The sequence below is a fragment of the Phascolarctos cinereus genome, unplaced genomic scaffold, assembly GCF_003287225.1.
Source record: "Phascolarctos cinereus isolate Bilbo 61053 unplaced genomic scaffold, phaCin_HiC Scaffold_2;HRSCAF=192, whole genome shotgun sequence".
Lineage (NCBI taxonomy): Eukaryota > Metazoa > Chordata > Mammalia > Diprotodontia > Phascolarctidae > Phascolarctos > Phascolarctos cinereus.
The window spans coordinates 304,063,168-304,083,465 of NW_027555625.1; the positions used below are offsets into that span (position 1 = coordinate 304,063,168).

Consider the following 20,298-nt stretch of genomic DNA (forward strand, 5'->3'; position numbering starts at 1 on the left):
AGCACAATATATTGATCTGTTTATTGAATGAATATTTGAATGTTTCATTTATACGTATAAAATGTTAGAGCAGGAAAGCACCTTAATACTCAATCTTAATGGTTCCTATGTTTACAATGCATTTGCCTCAAAACCCACTGAAGAAGGTAGTACAAAGTTATTGCCCATGTTTTAAAGATGAAAAAGCCAAAGCATGAAGAAGTAATGCTATCACATATGAGAATTGGAAGGAGACTTGGAAGATAAGATATCAGAACTGAAAGAAACCTTGGAGATGATCCATTCAATTTACCTGGAGTCCATTAACTTTTTTGTAATTTGATAACTGTATTTCAGCATAATTGTATTCCTTTGAAATCCCATGTATTTATTTTATGCATTTGAAAGCATTATTCTGAGAAGGGGTCCACAGGCTTCACCAGACTTCCAGAGAGGTCCAATATCCAAAAAGTTAAGAATCTGTGTTTGGTCTAGTCAACCCCACTTCATTTTACAAGGAAAGACGTAAAAGGCCAGGGAAATAAGATGAGTGAATGGCAGAGCTGAAATGAAAATCTAAGTTTCTTGATGACTAATTCAATGTTCTCTCTACTGTATCAGGCTCTCTGAGCTCTTTGGTTTCCTATGGTACCTTCATGCTACAAGAGTGATCGTCAAGATTATGTTTGGTCTTGATAACATGAACTACATATTCTTTCCTGCAGATAACCCCAGTAAGGGCCTTGGTTTCTGTGGATGGATTCTGGTGGTTGTATCCTTCTTCTTCACAGTTATTACCTTCCCATTCTCAGTCTGGATGTGCATAAAGGTAATGGAACCTTTCTTTTAGGAAGCTTTAAAGTGGGGGTTAAGTGGCCCTTTGTTTCGAATAGGGAGACTGTTTAATTTGTAGGTATGCTTGTGGCCAGGACTGCTCTTTACTATGGGATCTCAGGATTTAAAGCTGGGAGGGGCCTTAGACACCATCTAATCCAACCCTCTCACTTTTTACAATGAGTCAACTGAAACCCAGACAGGGCAGGCTACTTTGCCCAACATACAGAGGTAGTAAGTGATGGAGCCAGGAGTCAAATATAGTTCTTATGACTCTCAATTTAATGCTTTTCTCAATGTATCACTTTGCCTCTTATTCCTTGCTCTCCGTTTCAAAAAATGCAATCCTCTACACTTCTATGAAGTCTTAAGAACTTTTCCTTGGGCCCATTTAAAATTGCCCCAGTGGGGCTACAGTAAGAATCTCTCAGGAAACTTTCCTGGAGGGAGCCTCTCCTTTGGTGTGAGGGATTGAAGAGTTTTTGAGATAGGCCTTGGCACCATAGGACACAGTCAGTAATAAACTGATAGGGTATTCCCTCCTCCACTTACTGCAGCAAATGTCAGAAGACCCACCAAGTATTTTCCAACTTTTTTTTCCCCCTAAACCAGACCTTTGTTTTTATTAGTACCAGCAACTCTGGGTAAGGAAACTACTAAATAAATATCAGCAATTGCTCTGCAACTCAGGGGTCTTAGAGTATTGCCTAGGGCACAAAGATGTAAAATTATTTGCCCAGGATCATATGGCCCTGTGTTTCAGGGAATGTTCTTGTATTCTCTGTTGGGAAGAGATCTCTATTTACTATGCCACACTGCTTCTCCAACAGAGAGCTTTAAAAAAACCACATTTTCCACTTATTTAATGCCTAACACTTGGGGGAAAAACCCAGAAGAATCTACAAGGCCTTAATTTTTTTTCCTCTACTGACTATGTAAAAATAATCAAGCACTGAGTCATTGAACTTTGAGTTGGGCAGGACCTTTGATACTAAGCACTCTAACCCCTCTGGAAGCACGAGCGTCTCATGTAGTATCCTCAGCAGTGGTGATAGGACAGAGATATCCCGTGATGGTAGTTCTTTTGTATCTGAAGCGAAAGTCTACCACTTTTCAGCATCCCTTTTGCCCACTGCCATTCATCATTCACAGAGTCACGTAGATCCTCTGAATTGGCAGGGATCTCCAAGGTTTTTTACCTCAAGTCCTAAGCGAAAATACCCCTTACAAACTTCTTCAACAAATGATCTCCTACCCTCTTTGTGACTTCCAGTGATTCAATACTCTCTAATAGGACTTCCATTCTAACCCATCAGAGCTAAGTAGAAACCCCTGTTCCCTTCTTCCCCATAGCAATTCTTCAGCTATCTGAAAACAATGAGCCATGTCCCTCCTTCTCCCCTCTGCCCCTAGTCTTCTTCAAATCAAACACTCCTGGTTCCTTCAATTTTACTTCTAGATCTTATCTGCATAAAAAAAGTAGTATGTGATGACTAACTTATGTAAAGTAGGGGTTGTTATCAGGTAGTTAAACCATATAAAAATTTAAATTCCCTTTATTTTGTATTCAGGAAACATTCATTACACTTCTGCTACATGTAAAGCCCTGCACTAGGCTTACGGGGTGGTGCAAAGAAAACACATCAAGAAGCTTATAGTCTCTTAAGAACTTAGTTTGCTGCTCTCTTTTCTAGATCATAAAGGAGTATGAGAGAGCTATCATCTTCAGACTGGGTCGAATTTTACAGGGAGGAGCCAAAGGGCCAGGTGAGTGCCAGCATCAGGAATTGTCTTTAGCAGAGAGGGACATTTTGCTTCAGTTTTCATCCATTCCACTTAACTGCAACACCTGACACTTGTCCCCACTTCCATACTTGAAGAAGAGTCCTGAATTCAATTTGATTCAATAAATATCTATTAATGCCACCCTGGCATTATATCATGTATTAAGTACCTACTGTATACAAGATGGCTCATTGTTATTCAGCCATTTCACACTCTTCATGACTCCGTTTGGGATTCTCTTGGCAAACATACCAGAGTGGTTTGCCATTTTCTTCTCCAGCTCATTTTAAAGATGAGGAAGCTGAGGTAAACAGTGTTACATGACTTGCCCATGGTCACACAGCTAAGTTTGTGAGGCTGGATTTGAACTCAGGAAGATGAGTCTTCCTCACTTCAGACCTGGTGTTCTAGCCACTGTACCACCTAGCTGCCCAAGATGGGCTCAACACGTGTATATAAGACCTGGAGCTTAGTACAAGGATGAAAATCAGCATAGTCTCTGTGCTTGAGGGAGCTTAATGGAATGGGGTGGAAAAGTCTCTCAATGCTAATAACTAAGTCAGAATATGATAAATGTTTTGAAGAGATCAGAGAGGAAGAAGAGATTGAAAAAGAGAGAGGTTACTTCTGACTGGGGAGTGTGGAGGGAACATATATTTCGGTAGTGAGGTTCTCTGAGGTAGCACCGCAATGGGGCCTGTTGAAGGAAAAGAAGAATTTCAGCAGATGGCGATGTAGAGAAAGTCTATAAGGAGACAGTCACCCAGTAAGGCTGGAGAGAACAGGACAAGATCTGGAAACTGAGGAATCCAGTTTGATTAAAGTGTTGAGGTGTCTGAAATATGAAAGATGAGGCCAAGTGATGGAAGACTTTGACCAAGTCATTTATAATTTATGACTGTAATAGCAGATCAAAATTGTATAAACACTTTGGTTTTTGCAAAAGCCATGCAAGGTAGGTCATGCAGGTATCATGGCAGGTTTGCAGGTAAGTAGCAGGCTAGAAATGTAAAATTATTTGCCTAGGGTCATGTAGCCAGAAAGTATTAGAGCCAAGATTCAAAAGCAGGACTTTTCCAAGTCTAGAACTCTTTCTGTTAATCTACCCTGCTTCTTTTCAGATCAAAGGCAGCTGGGTCTTTTGGTAAGCCACATCCAGACTGTGCCTCTACAACTATTTTATCTCAGCAATTGATGGTGCAGTAGATGGAGTCAGGAAGACCCGAGTTCAGATTTGGCCTTAGATACTGCGTGACTTGGGCAAGTCAACCTTCTGTCTGCCTCTTGTTTCTTCATCTGTAAAATGAGGGTAACAGTAGTACATACTTCCTAAGGTTGTTGTGAGGATTAAATGAGATGATGATTGGAAAGCGCTTAGTACAGTGGCTGGCACATAGTACGTACTATATAAGTGTTATTATTATTATTACTATAACAATAGTGATGGTGCTATCATAGATTCTGAGTTAGACTAAGACTGCCCCATGACATGTATAGAGACTTTTTAAATCCTTTCCTTACAACTACCCTGTGCAGTGAGTACTGTAAATGTTATTACCTCCTAGGATCTGACAGTTGGCAAGAATTGGAGCTCATGACTCCAGACTCCAAACCCAGTTCAATCCACCAGGTATACAATGGTTCCCAAACTTTTTGGTCCCAAGACTTCTTTACACTCTTAAAAATGACTGAGGACCTGAAAGAGCTTTTGTTTATGAGGATTTTATCTATTGATAGTAGAACTGAAAACATTTTAGTATTATTATGAAAATAATTTTGACTTCCTAGATACTCGGAAGGGTCTTGGGGACCACGGGAGTCCCTAGATCATCCTTTGTGAGTCACTAGATAGTGGATAGTATGCCGGACTTAGAGTCAGGAAGAACGGAATTAAAATTGCATCATAGACCCTAGGTAAATTGTGTGACCCTGGAAAAGTCACTTAACTTCTCCAGGCCTCAGTTTCCTCATCTGTAAAATGGAGGGGGTAGATACAGTAGCTTTACATCCATGATCGTCTCCTTTTTCTACTATACCATTCTGCCCCCAGTAGGGAACTGGGAGCCATTTCAGCAGCGGAATGAGGTTATTGGACTTGTGTACTAGGAATATTACTTTGTCTGCAAAGGATCATTTGGTAAGAGAGGGAGACAAGTCAGGAAAGTGCTACAGTAATCCCTAGGCTAGAAGAAACCAAGCCTAAACTCTCTTCCCTTATTTTTTTTTCCTCTTGTCCCCCACCCACCTTGACCTGTGATAACTCTTAGGACTTCCTTTTCTGGAGTGCATTTCCTACAGTGACCCCTGTGAGGGAGCCTGGTGCAATGATGACTTTCCTAACAGATAGTTTTGTTTTGGGCTCTGGGAAAGATTCAACCCAGGAGACTGGGTCATGGTCATGAAGCAGTTTCAGGGGCTTATAAACTGTTAGAGCCTAAGAGACCTTGGATATTTTCTCATCCAACCCCCTCATTTTACACTGGAGAAAACTAAGGCCAGAAAAGAGGAAGTGACATGTACACATTCACATTCACACACTTAATGATTGACTGAACTGGGGCTCTAACTCAGCCCTGATTCCTAGGCCATCCTCTTGCTAGCTTAACATGAGGACAGTGGGCTTGGCTTCAAGAGCCAAGTTATTTTCTCTAAGGAGTAGATGCACAGCCAGTAAATATTAGACTTAGATCTTGAATCTAAGTCATGTTGCATATTGATGTCTAAACCTACCTTCTAGATGTGGAGAGTAAAACATTTGGGACCAGATGTAGCCAATAATAGCTAACATATAGCACTTTAAGGTTTGCAAAGTACTTTACATCTCTTACCTCATTTTATTCTTACAACACCCTGTAAGAAATGAAGAAGGAAATAGGTATTTATCAAGTACTATGTGCCAAGCACTGTGCCTCTCAACAATGCTTTGAGGTAGGAGCTATTATCCCTATGTTATAGGTGAGAAAACTGAGGCAGACAAACTTTCCCAGAGTGATGCTGAGTCTTTATTTCAACTCAGTTTTTCCTGATTCTGTGACAGTGCTCTATCTAATGTACCACCTGGTTGCCTCTAAGAAGTTAAGTGTGGTAAGTACTCTTTTACGTATGAGGAAACTGAGGCAAAGAGGGTATATAACTTGCCCTGGGTCACATAGCTAATAAATACACAGAAGAGCCAGCCAGATGTGAGATTTGGTGCTTCAGAAGACCTGACTTTCTCTAACTGCTCTTCAGTGAAATTCACCCAGAAATATGACATCCTAAAGGTGGGGGAGTTTAGCTGTGGAATACAGTATCTATTGAGGTCACTGTTGACTGGTTTTGCTTAACTGGTTTTCTTTGTTGCCTGATAGAATTTCTTTTGGAAGGAAGAAGAGGCAATAATATCTGGAAAAGACTGTCAATGTACAAACAGAGGGTTTCAATAAAACTTCATTTTCAAAAGAAAAAGGGATATGACAGTCTATTGAAGAAATCAGAAAGACACTGAGACTTGTCCAAGGTTCTTGGACAAGAAAAATGTATCTGTTGATGGAGAATGGCCTTGCCCAGACCGGCCCTTCTGCGTGTCAGTCCAGACGTAAAATTGATTAGATCTGGTTCTCTTCTGATTTAATGACAGAATAAAGTCATTAAATGTCTCTCATTAATCATCTGGCTCCTTACCTTACACAGGGCTCTTCTTTATCCTGCCTTGCACTGACAGCTTTATCAAAGTGGACATGAGGACCATTTCATTTGATATTCCTCCTCAAGAGGTGAAGTTTCTCTTCATTCGTAACATTTCTCTTCTGTGGGCTTCCAGTGGAAAATATGATTTGCCGTACCATGATGCCCTTTTGTTCTTAGAGTCTTGACTTTTTTATTTTAGATTGCTTTAGATAAATTCTATTATGTTCAAGTTGATGTTCTCAGCAGCCCTCCCAGATAGAAAGAATTTGGGACTATTGTTACGAGATCAGAATTTCAGCTTATAAAGGACTCCAGTGGCGGCTTGTCTAACCCATAGCTGAAAACAAACTCCTTCTACGGAATAGTTGTGGTTCGTATCATCTCCATTTAAAGATCTCCAGGGAAGGGAATCCCATTACTCCAGAGACAACTCCTTCTAGCCCGTTTTGGACAGCTCTGATTTTTAGAAAATTTTCTCTTACATCAAGGTTAAAGTGTCCACATTAGACAGAAGACAAAAAACAAACACCAAAAACAGGCTCAGAAAGGAAATTATTTACCTAAGGGCACACAGTGAGTTACAGCTCATCCTAGAATGTTGAGGGCCTTAGAATGGAAGGAAGGGCCTTAGAATGTAGAATCCTTGGGTCTAGAGCTGGAAGGTAGACCCTTGGATCATCTAGTCCAATCTCTTTAAAGAGGTTAAGTGACTCGTCCAAAGTCTTGCAAGTAATAAGTAGCGAAACTGAGCTTGAAACCTATATTCCATGGTGCCAATTCCCCTGCTCTTTCTACTATGCTACAGCTGGCATTTTATATCATTTTAGAGCTGGTTGAACTATCTGGTCCAACCCCCTCATTACAGGTGGAGACTGACCCAGGACCTTGTCCAAAAGGTTGTGATTTACTCATAGCTGACACAGTGAGCTTCACTTCTCTTTTTACCACCCTGTGGTAGGCTTATGGCAACAAAGAGAGAGAATAAGAAAGAAGGGGAGGTTGGGAAGGAAGACTCCCTCTGAGGCCATAGCTTTGGGGGTCAGTGACTAAAACCCTTTCCTTTGCCTACCAGGGTATGTCTCCATTTAGCTTTATTCCTTGAGCCATAGGCAGGGAAAGTCTTACTGAGCAGCAGTGAAAGGCCCAGGACTGACCTCTTAATCTGTCCCCAGCACTCTGAGCAGAGGGATTGTTCCCAATGGAGCTCTTTTCTAAGGGGCTAACCTAGCTCTGTGCACACCCTGATGCCCTTGAGCTGGGTTACTCTAAACTGCTACGTTTCCATTGCCTTTCCTGTCCTCAGGAGACTGATCAGTGCACTTGGCAAAGACTTCTACTTTCTTGTCCCTAGTGAATTAACTGTGAATTAAGGTAAACGTTCTGCCTGAGATAAACAGTGGGCTGAGGCAATGGAAGCAGAAAGATGTTAATATGGATAAAAGTCACATTTGCAAAGATTTCTTTGGAGTTATAGACTCACAGATGTAAAGCCAGAAGAGACCTTAGATTATTTAGCCCATTTTATAGATGGAGAAACTGAGGCCTGGAGAAGTTTAAGTGACTTGCCCAAGATCGGACTAGCTAGTAACTGACAGGAGAAATTTGAATACAGATTCTCTGATTGTCCCAGTCTTGCTGCTTCTATTTTATTCCAGGAAAACACTGAATCTATATTCACAAAGTCATAAATTATGGGTTGTTAGTTGCATCATTGCTGTGATGCCTGATTATGTGATTATTTTATCATCACCATTAAATTGATATATATTGTAAAAATCTATGTGACTAATGTTACTATTAATAATAATAATGCTTCCTTGGATTTATAGAGTGTTTTAGAAGAGCAGCAGTTAGAGGGCCTGAAAGGGACCTTAGAGCACAGCACGTAAGATCATCAAAGGGAGAATATTTTAGCGGGGAAGGAATTTAGAAAGGAGAATCATCTATAAAATGTGAAATGCCAGTCTTCCACCCAAGGTTGTTATGAGCAAAGTATGTCATAAACTATAAAACTTTATAGAATGTGAACTGTCATTTCATCTCCTCTCAATGAAATGAGGTCGGGGCAGATGGCAGTTTTTCCATTTTACAGATGAGGAGAGTCCCTGGGACAAGAAAGTGTCCTACCAATCCAGAGAAAGTTGAAATTACTGAAGTGGCACTAGAAAGACCTGTTATCTCCCCAGACTCACAGAGCAGTCAGGAAAGACCTTAGTAGTCATCTGGTCTACCCCATTCTTTTCATAGTTGAGGAAACTGAGGTTTCAAGAAGAGAAATGACTTGCCCAAAGTCAGCTAATCTAGACTTCTTTGTCAGAGGCCTTTATTTATTGGGCTTAATTCTCCCCTTTGCCCATTTTGTAGGTGAAGTCAGGTCTCCTTTGCTAGTTGGGTGGAAGGCTACAGGGGGACTTCCTCTTCTTAGGTGAAGAACCGTTTCCACCTGAAGCCACAACCCTAAGTAATGTGTACTTTTGCCATTTCCTTTTAGAGTAATTTGGGTGATGCAGTGTCCTTCTTATTGCTAAATTGCCTCCTTACAGAAAATTGTCACACAGGATGAGGTGGGGCAGATCATCATACTCCTTGGTAGAGTCCTCTGGATAAGGAGGGTAAGAGGAGATAATTCTCTTCCCCTTCAATCTGAGAGATTTCTTTCTTCAGAAAAGATTAGGTGACTCACACAAGTTGTAGCAGGCTGCACGTCTTCTACTTTTTTTTTTTTGTCAGAAAGGTATGCTGGAGTATGCTTCTCACCTTCTTGGTTGTGATCTGGAGCCAGGCCAAGTTCCCCAGCTGTATCCCACCCCCTCTCCAGATAATCCTGACATCCTGCAATTAGAGATAATCAGTACCTTCCATACCTTGAGGATTCGAAGAAGTACTTGGAGACACTTAGCCTGGAGGAGCCTGGGGGAGTGGGGGGTGGGGATGGCACTGGCAGAACTAAAAGCTATATGGGAACTCGACAAGGAAGCAAATTCAGTCTTACTATAAGACAGAACTTATGGACGATCAGGCTAAGCAGCCTCCAGAGGTTGATTCCCCTCCCTGGAGGGCTTAAGGCTGGAGCTGGACAAATACTCAATTGAGTGTAATCCCAGAGGAGGATTCCAGTTTAGGTTTAGACTAAACAGTTCCTTCCAGCTCTGAGATTCCACCCTTTGTCCTTTATTAAAATGAAGGTGTTCTTGTTGATTGACTGACATGATAATCATAGCTCACATTTCCACCCATCAGTCAATTAACAAGCATGCATTAAGCATCTTTTATATACCAAGCACCATGCTAGGTTCTGAGATACAATACAAAGCAATGAAAATGTCTTTACTCTATGGAACTCAAAATTTGCTAGCATTTGAAACTTTACAAAATTCCTTTTCTCACAGTAACCCAGGAAGAGAAGTCTTATATTTAGATGAGAAAACTGAAGCTCGGGGAGTTGAATTGCCCTGTCTGGTGTAACTGGGACTAATAAGAGTCACAGTCATGATTTGAACTCATGTCCTCTGACTACTAGGTGGCTGTCTTGCCATATGACCTCAGAAAATGTAAAGGACAGAATTTCTGTCATCTTAGTTCAACTAGCATTACTAGCTCTTGCCGTATAGGCACTGAGGAGCCAAAGTTGAAAAATTATCCAGTTCCTACTTTCAAGGAGCTTATACACTACTTGGGGGGGGGGGTATGGAAGACAGGGAGGGGAAGGGACAGGGAGCAAGGGGAGGGGAGATATGAGATAGACACAGATATAATACAAGGGGTGTGATAGGGGGTAAAAAAAAGAGATCCAAATTGCCCTAGGAAATTTTGAGGGAGAAAGGGCAACAGTTCTCCTTGGCTAAAAATGATGCCCCCTTCTCTTTTCTGTTCTCATCACCTCACATCTGAACTGCTGAAATAGCCTTCTGGTTGCTCTCTCTGCCCCAAGTCTCTCCCCTATTCCAATCCACCTTTCACTCAGCTGTCATAATGTTCTTCCTAAAACACAGATCTGACCATTTCACCCCTCTATTCTGTAAACTTTAATAGCTCTCTGTTAACCTCTAGGGTCTAATATAAAATCCTCTCTTTGGCTTTCAAAGCCCTTAATTATCAGGCCCCTTCCTCCCTTTCCAGTATCCTTACACCTCACTCCTCTCCACATAATCTGATCTAGTGACACTGGCCTGCATACTTTTCCTCACCCAAGACTTGAGGCTTTCTCTCTAAATTGATCCTCCTGGTTTCTTTCAAGTCTCAGCTAAAGTCTCACCTTCAGGGCTTCCCCGGTCAGTCTTCCTTAATCTTAGTGCCTTCACCCTGCTCCCTGAGGTGAGGAATTATCACCAGTCTATCCTGCATAGATCTTGTGTGTATGTGATTGTAGGTTGTCTCTTCCCATCAGCCTGTGAGCTCCTTGACAACAGACACTGATTTTTGCCTTTCCTTGTGTCTCTAGCACGTAGCACACTGGCTGGCACAAAGGAGGTCATATCTTCACCCAATAATAAAAGCTAGTTGAGTGATTTCTGACTGGGGAAATAATAATTATTATAGCTAACATTTGCATAGCACTTGTTATGGCTAGGCACTGTGCTAAGTGAACAACAAAGAATTCATGGAAGAGGTCACACCTGAGCTTAGGCCTTGGAGGAATAAAGGGATTATACTGGAAAATCATTTTTTTTGGTTTAAAAAAAGTATCATTCATCATTTGCTACAGCATATACTTAAGATTTTGTCTGCTAGGTTAATGGACGTAAAGTTTTCTCTTTTCTTCATGTAGATTCTCACCAAGGACTCTGTGACTGTCAGCGTGGATGGAGTGGTCTATTACCGTGTCCAGAATGCCACCCTGGCAGTGGCTAACATCACCAATGCTGACTCAGCCACTCGCCTCCTGGCACAGACCACCCTGAGGAATGTCCTGGGCACCAAAAATCTCTCTCAGATCCTCTCTGACCGGGAGGAGATTGCCCATAACATGCAGGTTCGTACAGCAGTCGTTGCCCTTTCTGGTCTAATCATTAATCAGAACCTGGTCTGTCACTTTCCTTTGCCAGAGTGGGAATTAAAACAGGCTTTGGAAAAGAGGGTAGGAGGACAGCTAGGTGGCCAAGTGGATAGAGCACTGGGCCTGGAGTCAGGAGGACCTGAGTTCAAATCTGGATTTAGACACTTGACACTTACTAGCTGGGCAATCCTGGGCAAGTCACTTAAGTCCAGTTGCCTCATTAAAAAAAAAAAAGAAAACAAAAGAAAGGTAGGGTGGAGAGGTCAGGAAGGTTGGAAAGCCCCTGAGTCTTTGCCCTGAAATGTTCTCCCATGTAGCTGCCAAACTGGCGGGAGAGGATGTTGAAAGAGTGTTTCTTGCACTAATGACTTTTATTAGCTCCTAGGATTTAAAGCTGAAAGGACCTTTAGTTATTATATAACCCCTTAATTTAACAGATAACTGAAGTCTAGAGAAGCTACATGGTAGTGGCAGAAGGAGCACTGGACTTGGGGCCAGAAGACCTAGTCAGAGGTGTTCTGTGAAGTTTGGATTCAGTCAAAGGGCTGCACTTGAGGACCTAGAGGGCCACATGTGGCCTCAAGTGTTGAGGGCCAATCTTAAGAGTCTGATAAGAGTTTAAGATCCAAGGCAGAGTTTGACCTCTGCTCAGGCTTTTACCCAAAAGGGCTCATGGATTAAGTGGTACGGCTCCCCAATTCCTTCCTGATAATGAGGTCTCTGAGACATCCCTTCTCTCTCTTTGAACCTTAGATTTACATATTTACTCCTCTATGCAGGTGGCGCCAAGGCGCCTGGGAAAACCTTGGAATCTACAGGCCAATCTAGGAACCCTGATAAGGAGAAAATTCATGATTGTCACATCCTCAGCAGATGTTCTGGGGAGTATCTCCTGGGGAGGACTCTGAAGTTAGGCTAGATCTTCCCTATATATTCTGTGCCCTCAGATGAATAAACTGAGTCAGTAACTCTACTCCGCCTGGCCCATGTCATAAGTTATTTCACGCCTCTCTGTTCGGTGTACAATCTGGTTGCAGGCAACACTTGAGGCCTAAGGTTCCCCACCCTGACCTAGGTTAATTCTTAGCTATTGGTACTTGCTACCTATGTAATCTCAGGAGCTTAGAGTGCCTCTCAGGGCCTCTATTTCCTTATTCATTAAATCAAAGTGTTGGACTAAATGATCTTCCATCTCTGACCCTTTGACTCAGTGATGTAGATCTTGATCAACCGGTTCGTAGTTGTAACCAAAAAGAATTCCCCACCTTTGGTCAAGAGTTTCTGTGAAATGAGCTTGGCTGGTCCTCAGGCAGCAGCCACTCAAATCTGTTGTCAAGACTCAGATGCAAAGCCTTTTCTGTATAGCATCAGTCCTTTGGCTCTGTGTTCTTTCTGATGTGGAGATTCCCTCCAAGCAATCAGTCGAATCAATAAGCCTTTATTAAGAGCTTACTCCATACCGGGCATTATGCCTGTGATAGGTTGCAGCTCGTCCTTGCTTTCTTGTCCTGTGTGTGCCCCATAAATCCTCCACAAAGTTAGGGTTAGAGGCTTTCCTCCAGATTTCCTGACATCACAAAGTGGTTTTCCTAAAGCACAGCTCTGACTGTGTCACATTTTGCCCCCATCCCCACCTGCCATTACAGCTTCCTATTAGATCCAGGATCAAATATTAAGATCTTGTGTTTAGCTTTTAAAGCTCTTTGCAATCTGGACCCTTCCTCCCTTTCCAATCTTGGTATATTTTGTTTCCTTCCATATACACTGTGATCCCATTAGACTATCCTTTCTTTTCCTTGGGCAGTGCTCCCCATCTCCCATCTTCATGTGTTTTCACTGGCTGTCCACCATTCTTGGAATGTTCTCCCTCCTCACTTCTGGCTTCCTTCACAGTTTAGCTTAACCCCACCCTCTAGTAAGAAGTTTTTGCCAATATTCCCTCCCTCCCCCCATTGCTAGTGCCTTCCCTCTCAAATCACCTCCCATTTTCACTATATAGATCTTATTTTTATACAGTTGTTTTCATTTTGTCTCTTCATTAGAATGTATTCTCCTTGAGAACAGGGACTGCTTTTGCCTTTCTGTCTCCAGGGCTTAGCACATAGTAAGTGCTTAATAATTAAGTCCTGGCAGGGTAGTAAGTGCTTAATTAATGCTTGTTTATCCATTGCCAGTGGTTACATAGAAGTGTCAGGATGGGAACTGAGTCTCAGTTTTCCTAATTCTGTGTCCATCTCTTGGGCCACTATACTACGCTGCCTCTTGTTTTACAATTGAGGAAACTAAGGTCCATAGAGGGGAAATGACTTCTAATGGGTTACAAAGGTAGTTAATGCTGAAGATGGGGTTAGAAACCAGGTCTCCTGACTCTCAGCTCATCGTCCCTCCCTTGTTTTGTATGCGCAACAAACAGACTAAAAACTCTGCAACCTCTTCTCCCCCTCCTTGCCTCCAGTCCCCCTCCTTTCCCATACCAAAGGCTGGAGTCCCAGACTGTCACACCTATGGGACTTGACATCCATCTCAGCAACCTTTGCCTCACCCCCTCATTTTGTATGCCGGGACTTTGGGCAAATTCACCTTTGTTCCTTTTGTCCCCAACAGGCCACTCTGGATGATGCCACTGATGACTGGGGAATAAAGGTGGAACGTGTGGAGATTAAAGATGTGAAGTTGCCCGTGCAACTGCAGAGAGCCATGGCTGCAGAGGCTGAGGCTTCCCGGGAGGCCCGAGCTAAGGTAACCAACAAACCGCCCTGACTCTCAGGATGAGAGAGCAGCTTTGTCCAGGCAGAGGTCTCTGCTACTTCCCATCATGTGTTCCCTGAGATTTTCTCCCTCCTTGCTCTGTTTCATGCCTTTGCCTACCTCATCAGTCATTGCTTTTCTTGCTGCCCTTTATGCCAGCTCCCATTTCTATAGCACCGTAAGTCTTACAAAGTACTTACCTCATGACCTCATGGTGAAGTAGATCACACAGGGATTAGGGTTCCCATTTTAGAGATGGAGAAACCAAAGCCTAGAAAAACTTGTGTTCCTGTAGCTCTTTTAAGATCCAAAGCACTTTCCTTGTAACATCCTTGCTAGGAAAGTAGCATAGGAATTATTGTTCCCATTTTACAGATGAGAAAACAGACCCTGGGGAGAAAATAAAGTTTTCAGACCTTACCCCTGATACTAGAGATGGCTATAATCTGCTTTCCTCAAAGAGTAAAAAGTATTTATTTTTGTGCTAATGATAATGAATGCTATTTCTTTAGCACTTTCTTCACAATAAATAATCTGGTAAGATTCTGAGTTCAAGTATTATTTTCACCATTTAACAGCTGATGAAGCCAAAGTTGAGAAAAAGAAAGTGACTTGCTCAGAATTCCCTGGCCACTAAGTGACCAAGCTTGTCTCATGACTTCAGATCCAAGCAACTGTGTCTGACTTAACGGTGAGCAGTGAGCTGCCTCTGGACTTGGTCATTGTGAAGCCAAGCACACACCCTGCTCGAGTATTAGCAAGGACACAGAAAACCATCCCACTCCTATTCAGATGACAGCTATTTGCTTAATTGCTTTTGGGAAATCAGATTTGTGGTGGTTTTCTCGGAATATTTCCTATTCCTTTCTCCCCTCCCTTCCTTTCATTTCATTTTTTTTCCTATGACATATTGAGTCTGACTCACTTAGAATGTATAGTGCTTATAAGAGCAATGAAAGGATTCTTAGTTGTGGGTTCCCCTAGGCATTAACCTAACCAGATGCCTGATAGTCAGAAGTTTGGTTCTCCTAGAACCTAGGGCTGGAACTTAGAGAGTGTCTGGTTCAAGCCTTTGGTAAATGGGGAAACTGAGAAGGCTCAGAAAGATATTGTGCATTAGCTAGGACTACTCATGGTACTAGTAACAGAGCCAAAATTGTCCTACCTGCGGGAATGTTTCTTCCACAAAGGGTTTAAAAATCAGACTCTTGAGAGCATAATAACCCTCATTGGAATGGCTAGTCCAACCTGACCTGTAGCACAAGGTTTTCTATATATAAGATCCCTGACAAGGCATCACATGCTTGAACCAGCACCACCTGTAGTCTATGCTGAAGACCTAACTGTAACATTAAAGCAGCTTCTTCCAAGGGTCTCAGGTTGTTAGCAAAGCCCTTCCTCATTTTGAGCCAAAATCTGCCTCCCTGAATTAGAATTCTTAGCATTGGTTCTAGTTCTGCCCTCTGAGGCAATCTGATCCCTCTGGCACATGGTGGATGGTTGTGCAGAGGTGTAAAGACAGGGCCCATGACTGCTCCTTCACATAAGCTTTCCCTCATGCCTGGAAGGCACTCCCTCTTCATCTCCTTCAATTAATCAATATTTATTCAGCATTTATTATGTGCCAGGCACTGTGCTAAGCGCTGGGGATGCAAAAAGAGGCAAAAGACAGTTCCTGCCCTCAAGGAGCTTACAATCTAATGGAGGAAACAACACGCAAACAAATACTTACACAGCAAGCCACATACAGGATAAATAGGAAGTAAATCAATAGTAAGAAGGCACTAGAATTAAAAGGGTTTGGGGACAGCTTCCTGTAGAAGGTGAGATTTTAGTTGGGACTTAAAAGGAAGCCATCAAGTCAGAGGAGAGTGTTCCAGCCTTAGGGGACAGCCAGAGAAAATGGCTGGAGATGAGAGATGGGGAATCCAGGAGTTACTGGATCCAAGAGCGAAGGTCAGGGAGTAAGGTGTCTGAAGACTGGAAAGGGAGGAGGGGGCTGGGTTATGGAAGGGTTTGAATGCCCAACAGAGAGCATAGTTTGTATTCGATCCTAGAGGCAATAGGAAGACACTGGAGTTTAAGTAGGGGATGGTGACATGATCAGACCTGCACTTTAGTAAAATCCCTTTAATGGCTGAACAGAGGAGATCTTGGAGTGGGGAGCGCTCCCCGTTCATCATTCTTACCATTCATGGCTCTTCCCATAAGCCATTTCTTCCCTGAATCCTTCTCAAATTACCTCTTACTTATTTCTGATCCATAGCACACAACAAAAATCTAAACTGCTCCAGGGCAATTTCATTTTTGTCTTTGTACCTTCAAGCTTCTAACATGGTGCTTTTCACTTAGTGATTGTTTAATAAGTGTTTATTGAATTTATTTATTTACTTTTTGGTACTAGGCCAGTGATTTCATTGGTGAAAGATTCCACCAGTATGAAACTCCCCGTACCAATGTAGACTGGCATCTGCATTTGCAACTTCCTGTGGTAGAGTTGCCTGGGACTCAGGGAGAGGCTAAAGATTTGCCCAGGGTCATGGAGCCAGTGTGTGGCAGAGCAGGACTTGAACTTGGTCTTCTAGACTCTGAGGCCAGCTCTTATCCACCACAGTGTTTTCTCCAAGCTAATCATCCCCTGTTTTTTCATGGTTACCAGTCCTTGCATCATTCTGGTCGCCTTTTTCTAGATAAGCATCAGCTTGTCAGAGCCTCACTCAAATGTGTTACCTGAGCATTTACCCACAACAGATAACAAAAAGGCCTGCTTGTCCTGCCCAACATGCAGGTTGAATTGGTTTCAACCAAAAATATTATCCCATGAAATAAGCTACTCTCAGAACCCTGAAGCTTTAATAGTGAGTGACCTATTAATAAAGTGATTCTATTCAATAATGCTTTAGTATGTGCTCCTAGTACTGCAGTGAATTGATGTGGGGTAGGTGAGTCTATGTAAGCCTTTTCAGCTTTAAGGTCCTGATAGATGGGGAAAGTATCCCTCGGGGTGGGGAACCTGTGGCTTAAATTCTTTCTTTTCCTTTTCTTTTCCTTTTTTCTTTCTTTCTTTTTTTTTTTTTTGGCTAGGCAGTGGGGTTAAGTGACTTGCCCAGGGTCACACAGCTAGTAAGTGATAAGTATCTGAGGCCAGATTTGAACTCAGGTCCTCCTGACTCCAGGGCCGGTGCTCTATCCACTGTGCCACGTAGCTGCCCCAATTCTTTCTTTTCCAAAGAGAAGTGGAACAATGTAATAGGAAGAGCTCTGGCCTTGGAGGAGGGAGGCCTGAGTTTCCACACTAGTTCTCCCTGACACTAGTTATGCGCCCTTAGCCAGCAGTGGTTTCCTCCCTCTGAATTTCAAAGTCCTTGTCTGTAAAATGGGGCAATTTGTATTTGTGCTTTTCCGAACCTCACAAGGTGGTTGTGAATTATGAACTTGTCAAATCTCAGTGACAGAGAAGTGAGAGTTGTTATTTGTGATGTAGTAGAGTCAGAAGACATGGATTCAAATCATGACCCTGATACTAATTGTGTGACCTTGTGTGAATCATGCTATCTTTCTTATCGAGGCCCCAGTTTCCTCTTCTGTGGAATGAGGAAGTTGGACCAGGTGATATCTAAAATTTCTTTGCAGCTCCAAACCTGCAGCCTCAGTGTGACAGTAAACAGATGCAGTACAGTGAGAACACAAAGGGGTTCTAAGCAAGCCGGCTGCCGGCGTGTGAGTCACTGCTCAGATAAGGATGAGCTGACTAGGTGATTCATTCCTGTTCTTAAGTGACCAGTGCCTTTCTTGTGCTCCAGGTCATTGCTGCAGAAGGGGAGATGAATGCTTCTCGGGCCTTAAAAGAAGCCTCAATGGTCATCACTGAGTCCCCCGCTGCTCTCCAGCTGCGCTACCTGCAGACCCTGACAACCATTGCTGCCGAGAAAAACTCAACCATTGTCTTTCCACTGCCCATAGACATGCTTCAGAGCATTGTAGGGGCAAAGCACTAGGCTTCCCTGGGACTGGGCAGAGCTGAGCTGCCCAGAAGGATGGCTGAGCTGGGGAACCAAAGTAGCCTTTAGTCTGCAAAGAGTGAGTGGGGTGAGGAGCTTTCACCCTTCCTCCTTCCCTTTCTTCTCCTTTCTGTCTTGGTATGCTGAGTTTGGTGTGCTTAGACTATCTAGTGATCATAAGAACAAGCCAATGAGTCATTAGCTTTGGTGACTCTTGAAAGAGATCAGACAGCTGGATGATTTATGATACTTTATACTTTTCTTCTTGTAGCTCAGACACCTCTTTTGGTTGGGTCCGTCCATTGCTCATTTTGGCAGCCCAGGGAAAGGGCAAATACTGGCTGACCTTCCGATCACCATTCCTCTCACCCCTTTTCCCACATTTACGAACTCAGTCTAGAAAGTGATATCAGCACATAATGAAAATGCAGAGTATTAGAACATGAAATGGTACAGCTGGAAGGGACCTTTAGAGATTCTAAGATGAGTATGTTGGACCAAATGATCTGTAAGACTCTTCCTGGTTCCAAATCTACAGTCTAGTTCAACCCCTTCATTTTACATGGGGGAAAAAATCAAGGCCTAGAGAGGAGAAAAGATTTGCCTAAGGCCACACAGTGAGGAAGTAGCAAAGCCACTCGGATCCTAGGTCTTTAGATACCCAGGCTTGGGTCCTTTCTGCTCACCAGCTGTTGCCTCCTGCTATAATAAAGGACTCTATTCTATATTAGTTATCTTATAGGAGCCTTCTATTTAAAGAACAGTTTCTCAGTGGTCCCTTTCCCTGACCTTCCCTGTTGAACTCAAACCATATTTTGAACTCCGTCCCCTTTGTTGAGAGAGGCCTCGTCATCATGGGGAGAGACTAGAGCTTTCAGCCCCTGCCCTTGATACTAGGGGTGGCTATATTCTGCCGCCTTGAAAGACGTCAGTAGGCTCTCGTTGCCACGGCTGCAGACTGGTAGTCATGGAGATGATACCATCAAAGCCCCATTTCTGCCATTCAGATAGATTAAGTTAACCTTTCTAAACCTCTAAGACCTTTTATGAATCTGCCATCATTTCTATCTTTTGCAAAAAGAAGTTTGTTTTTTAAAATTGACCAGAGCCTCATTAGTGAATGAGCAACGTGTTGGCCTTCTTACAAAGCAGCTGAAACCCCTTCCCAGAAGTGCTTTATTATCTCAGATTTGCCTATCTTCAAGCATCAGGTTTAAAACAGTTTTTGTATTCTGATTTTTTTTTAATGAACCATTCTCTAACTTCTATAAACCAACTTTTGTAGATCTCTTTCTGTACCTTTAGAACACAATGTGGCTGTCTTAAAAAAAAAAAAAAGAAAGTTACAGGGAGACAGTTTACTTTATAGACATCATGATTTGTGTTATGTATATGCCGCTGTGAGGTGTCCTTGGTTTGTGAGTACTTATGGAACAATTTCCCTTACCCAATACAAGGAAATGCTGAGGGTTCTGGGATGGGAGCAGCCTCTCTATATGTTCATTGTACCCACTGTTAGATTTAAGTACTAATGGGGGAGGACCTAGGGAGTAACCTCTGTAAACTAGAAGTTTAAAATATGCATCTGAAAACTTCAATTCTATTTCATCTGTTTGCTGGCTTCTCACTTTTTTCCCCATCATGTTTTCACACAGAAAATGAGTTAATACCTAGTATTCTTCCCACTGATAGAATAGGCAGTGGTTTATTTCACACTTCCTCTGAGGCTTGGGGCTGACCTGGAAACATCCTAGAGTGGAGGCGTCTTTACACAAAATCCCCTGTGCTTCGATTCTCAAGTTTAGACATAGTCATTTATTCCCCTGGCTGATATGCCATCATTTTTTTCCCTTCCTTAAACAGTTAAAGATTTTTTTTTCATTTGTGGGTCTCTGGGCTTTTTTCTTTTTTAAACATAGAACACAAAATTCATAGATATATTTTTTTAATTTACAGTTTTTATTTTTTTGTTACCCAGTTCTTTAAAAAGGCTCTCCTACCCTACCCCATCCCCTCACCCCTTAAACTGGTCTGTTGACCAAAGAAATTATATCCTGGCTGTGTGCTTATTTCTCTGTCTCACATCTGTGGAGTTAACTATTTTCCCTGGTTGCTTTAAATCTAGATCCCAGACTGTCTTCCCTTTCTGTTTTAGAGGTATTACAAAAATTGCTTTGGGTGGAATAGCTTGTTAGGCATTGGACTGGAAGCTGAAGATGGAGGATTCTCCCAAGCGGGCCTTAATAAATTATTGTGTGCCTCTCTTCCTGGTCCTGTTGTCTTTTT

The 20,298-nt window shown here is 42.5% G+C and overlaps 1 protein-coding gene across 2 annotated transcripts in view; it reads left to right on the plus strand.

Annotated features, from left to right (window-relative positions):
• Positions 1-20,276, plus strand: part of STOM (stomatin) — a 44,013-nt gene extending 23,737 nt beyond the window's left edge. The window contains exons 2-7 of one of the 2 annotated variants that reach the window (XM_020990559.2): positions 705-808; positions 2,508-2,580; positions 6,271-6,353; positions 11,036-11,239; positions 13,868-14,002; positions 17,815-20,276. In XM_020990559.2, the coding sequence (XP_020846218.1) occupies positions 705-808; positions 2,508-2,580; positions 6,271-6,353; positions 11,036-11,239; positions 13,868-14,002; positions 17,815-18,009 (794 nt within the window). In that variant the 3' untranslated portion in view covers positions 18,010-20,276. The remainder of the gene's footprint in view (positions 1-704; positions 809-2,507; positions 2,581-6,270; positions 6,354-11,035; positions 11,240-13,867; positions 14,003-17,814) is intronic. The other variant, XM_020990560.2, reaches the window with a different exon arrangement.
• Positions 20,277-20,298: the final 22 nt, after the last annotated feature.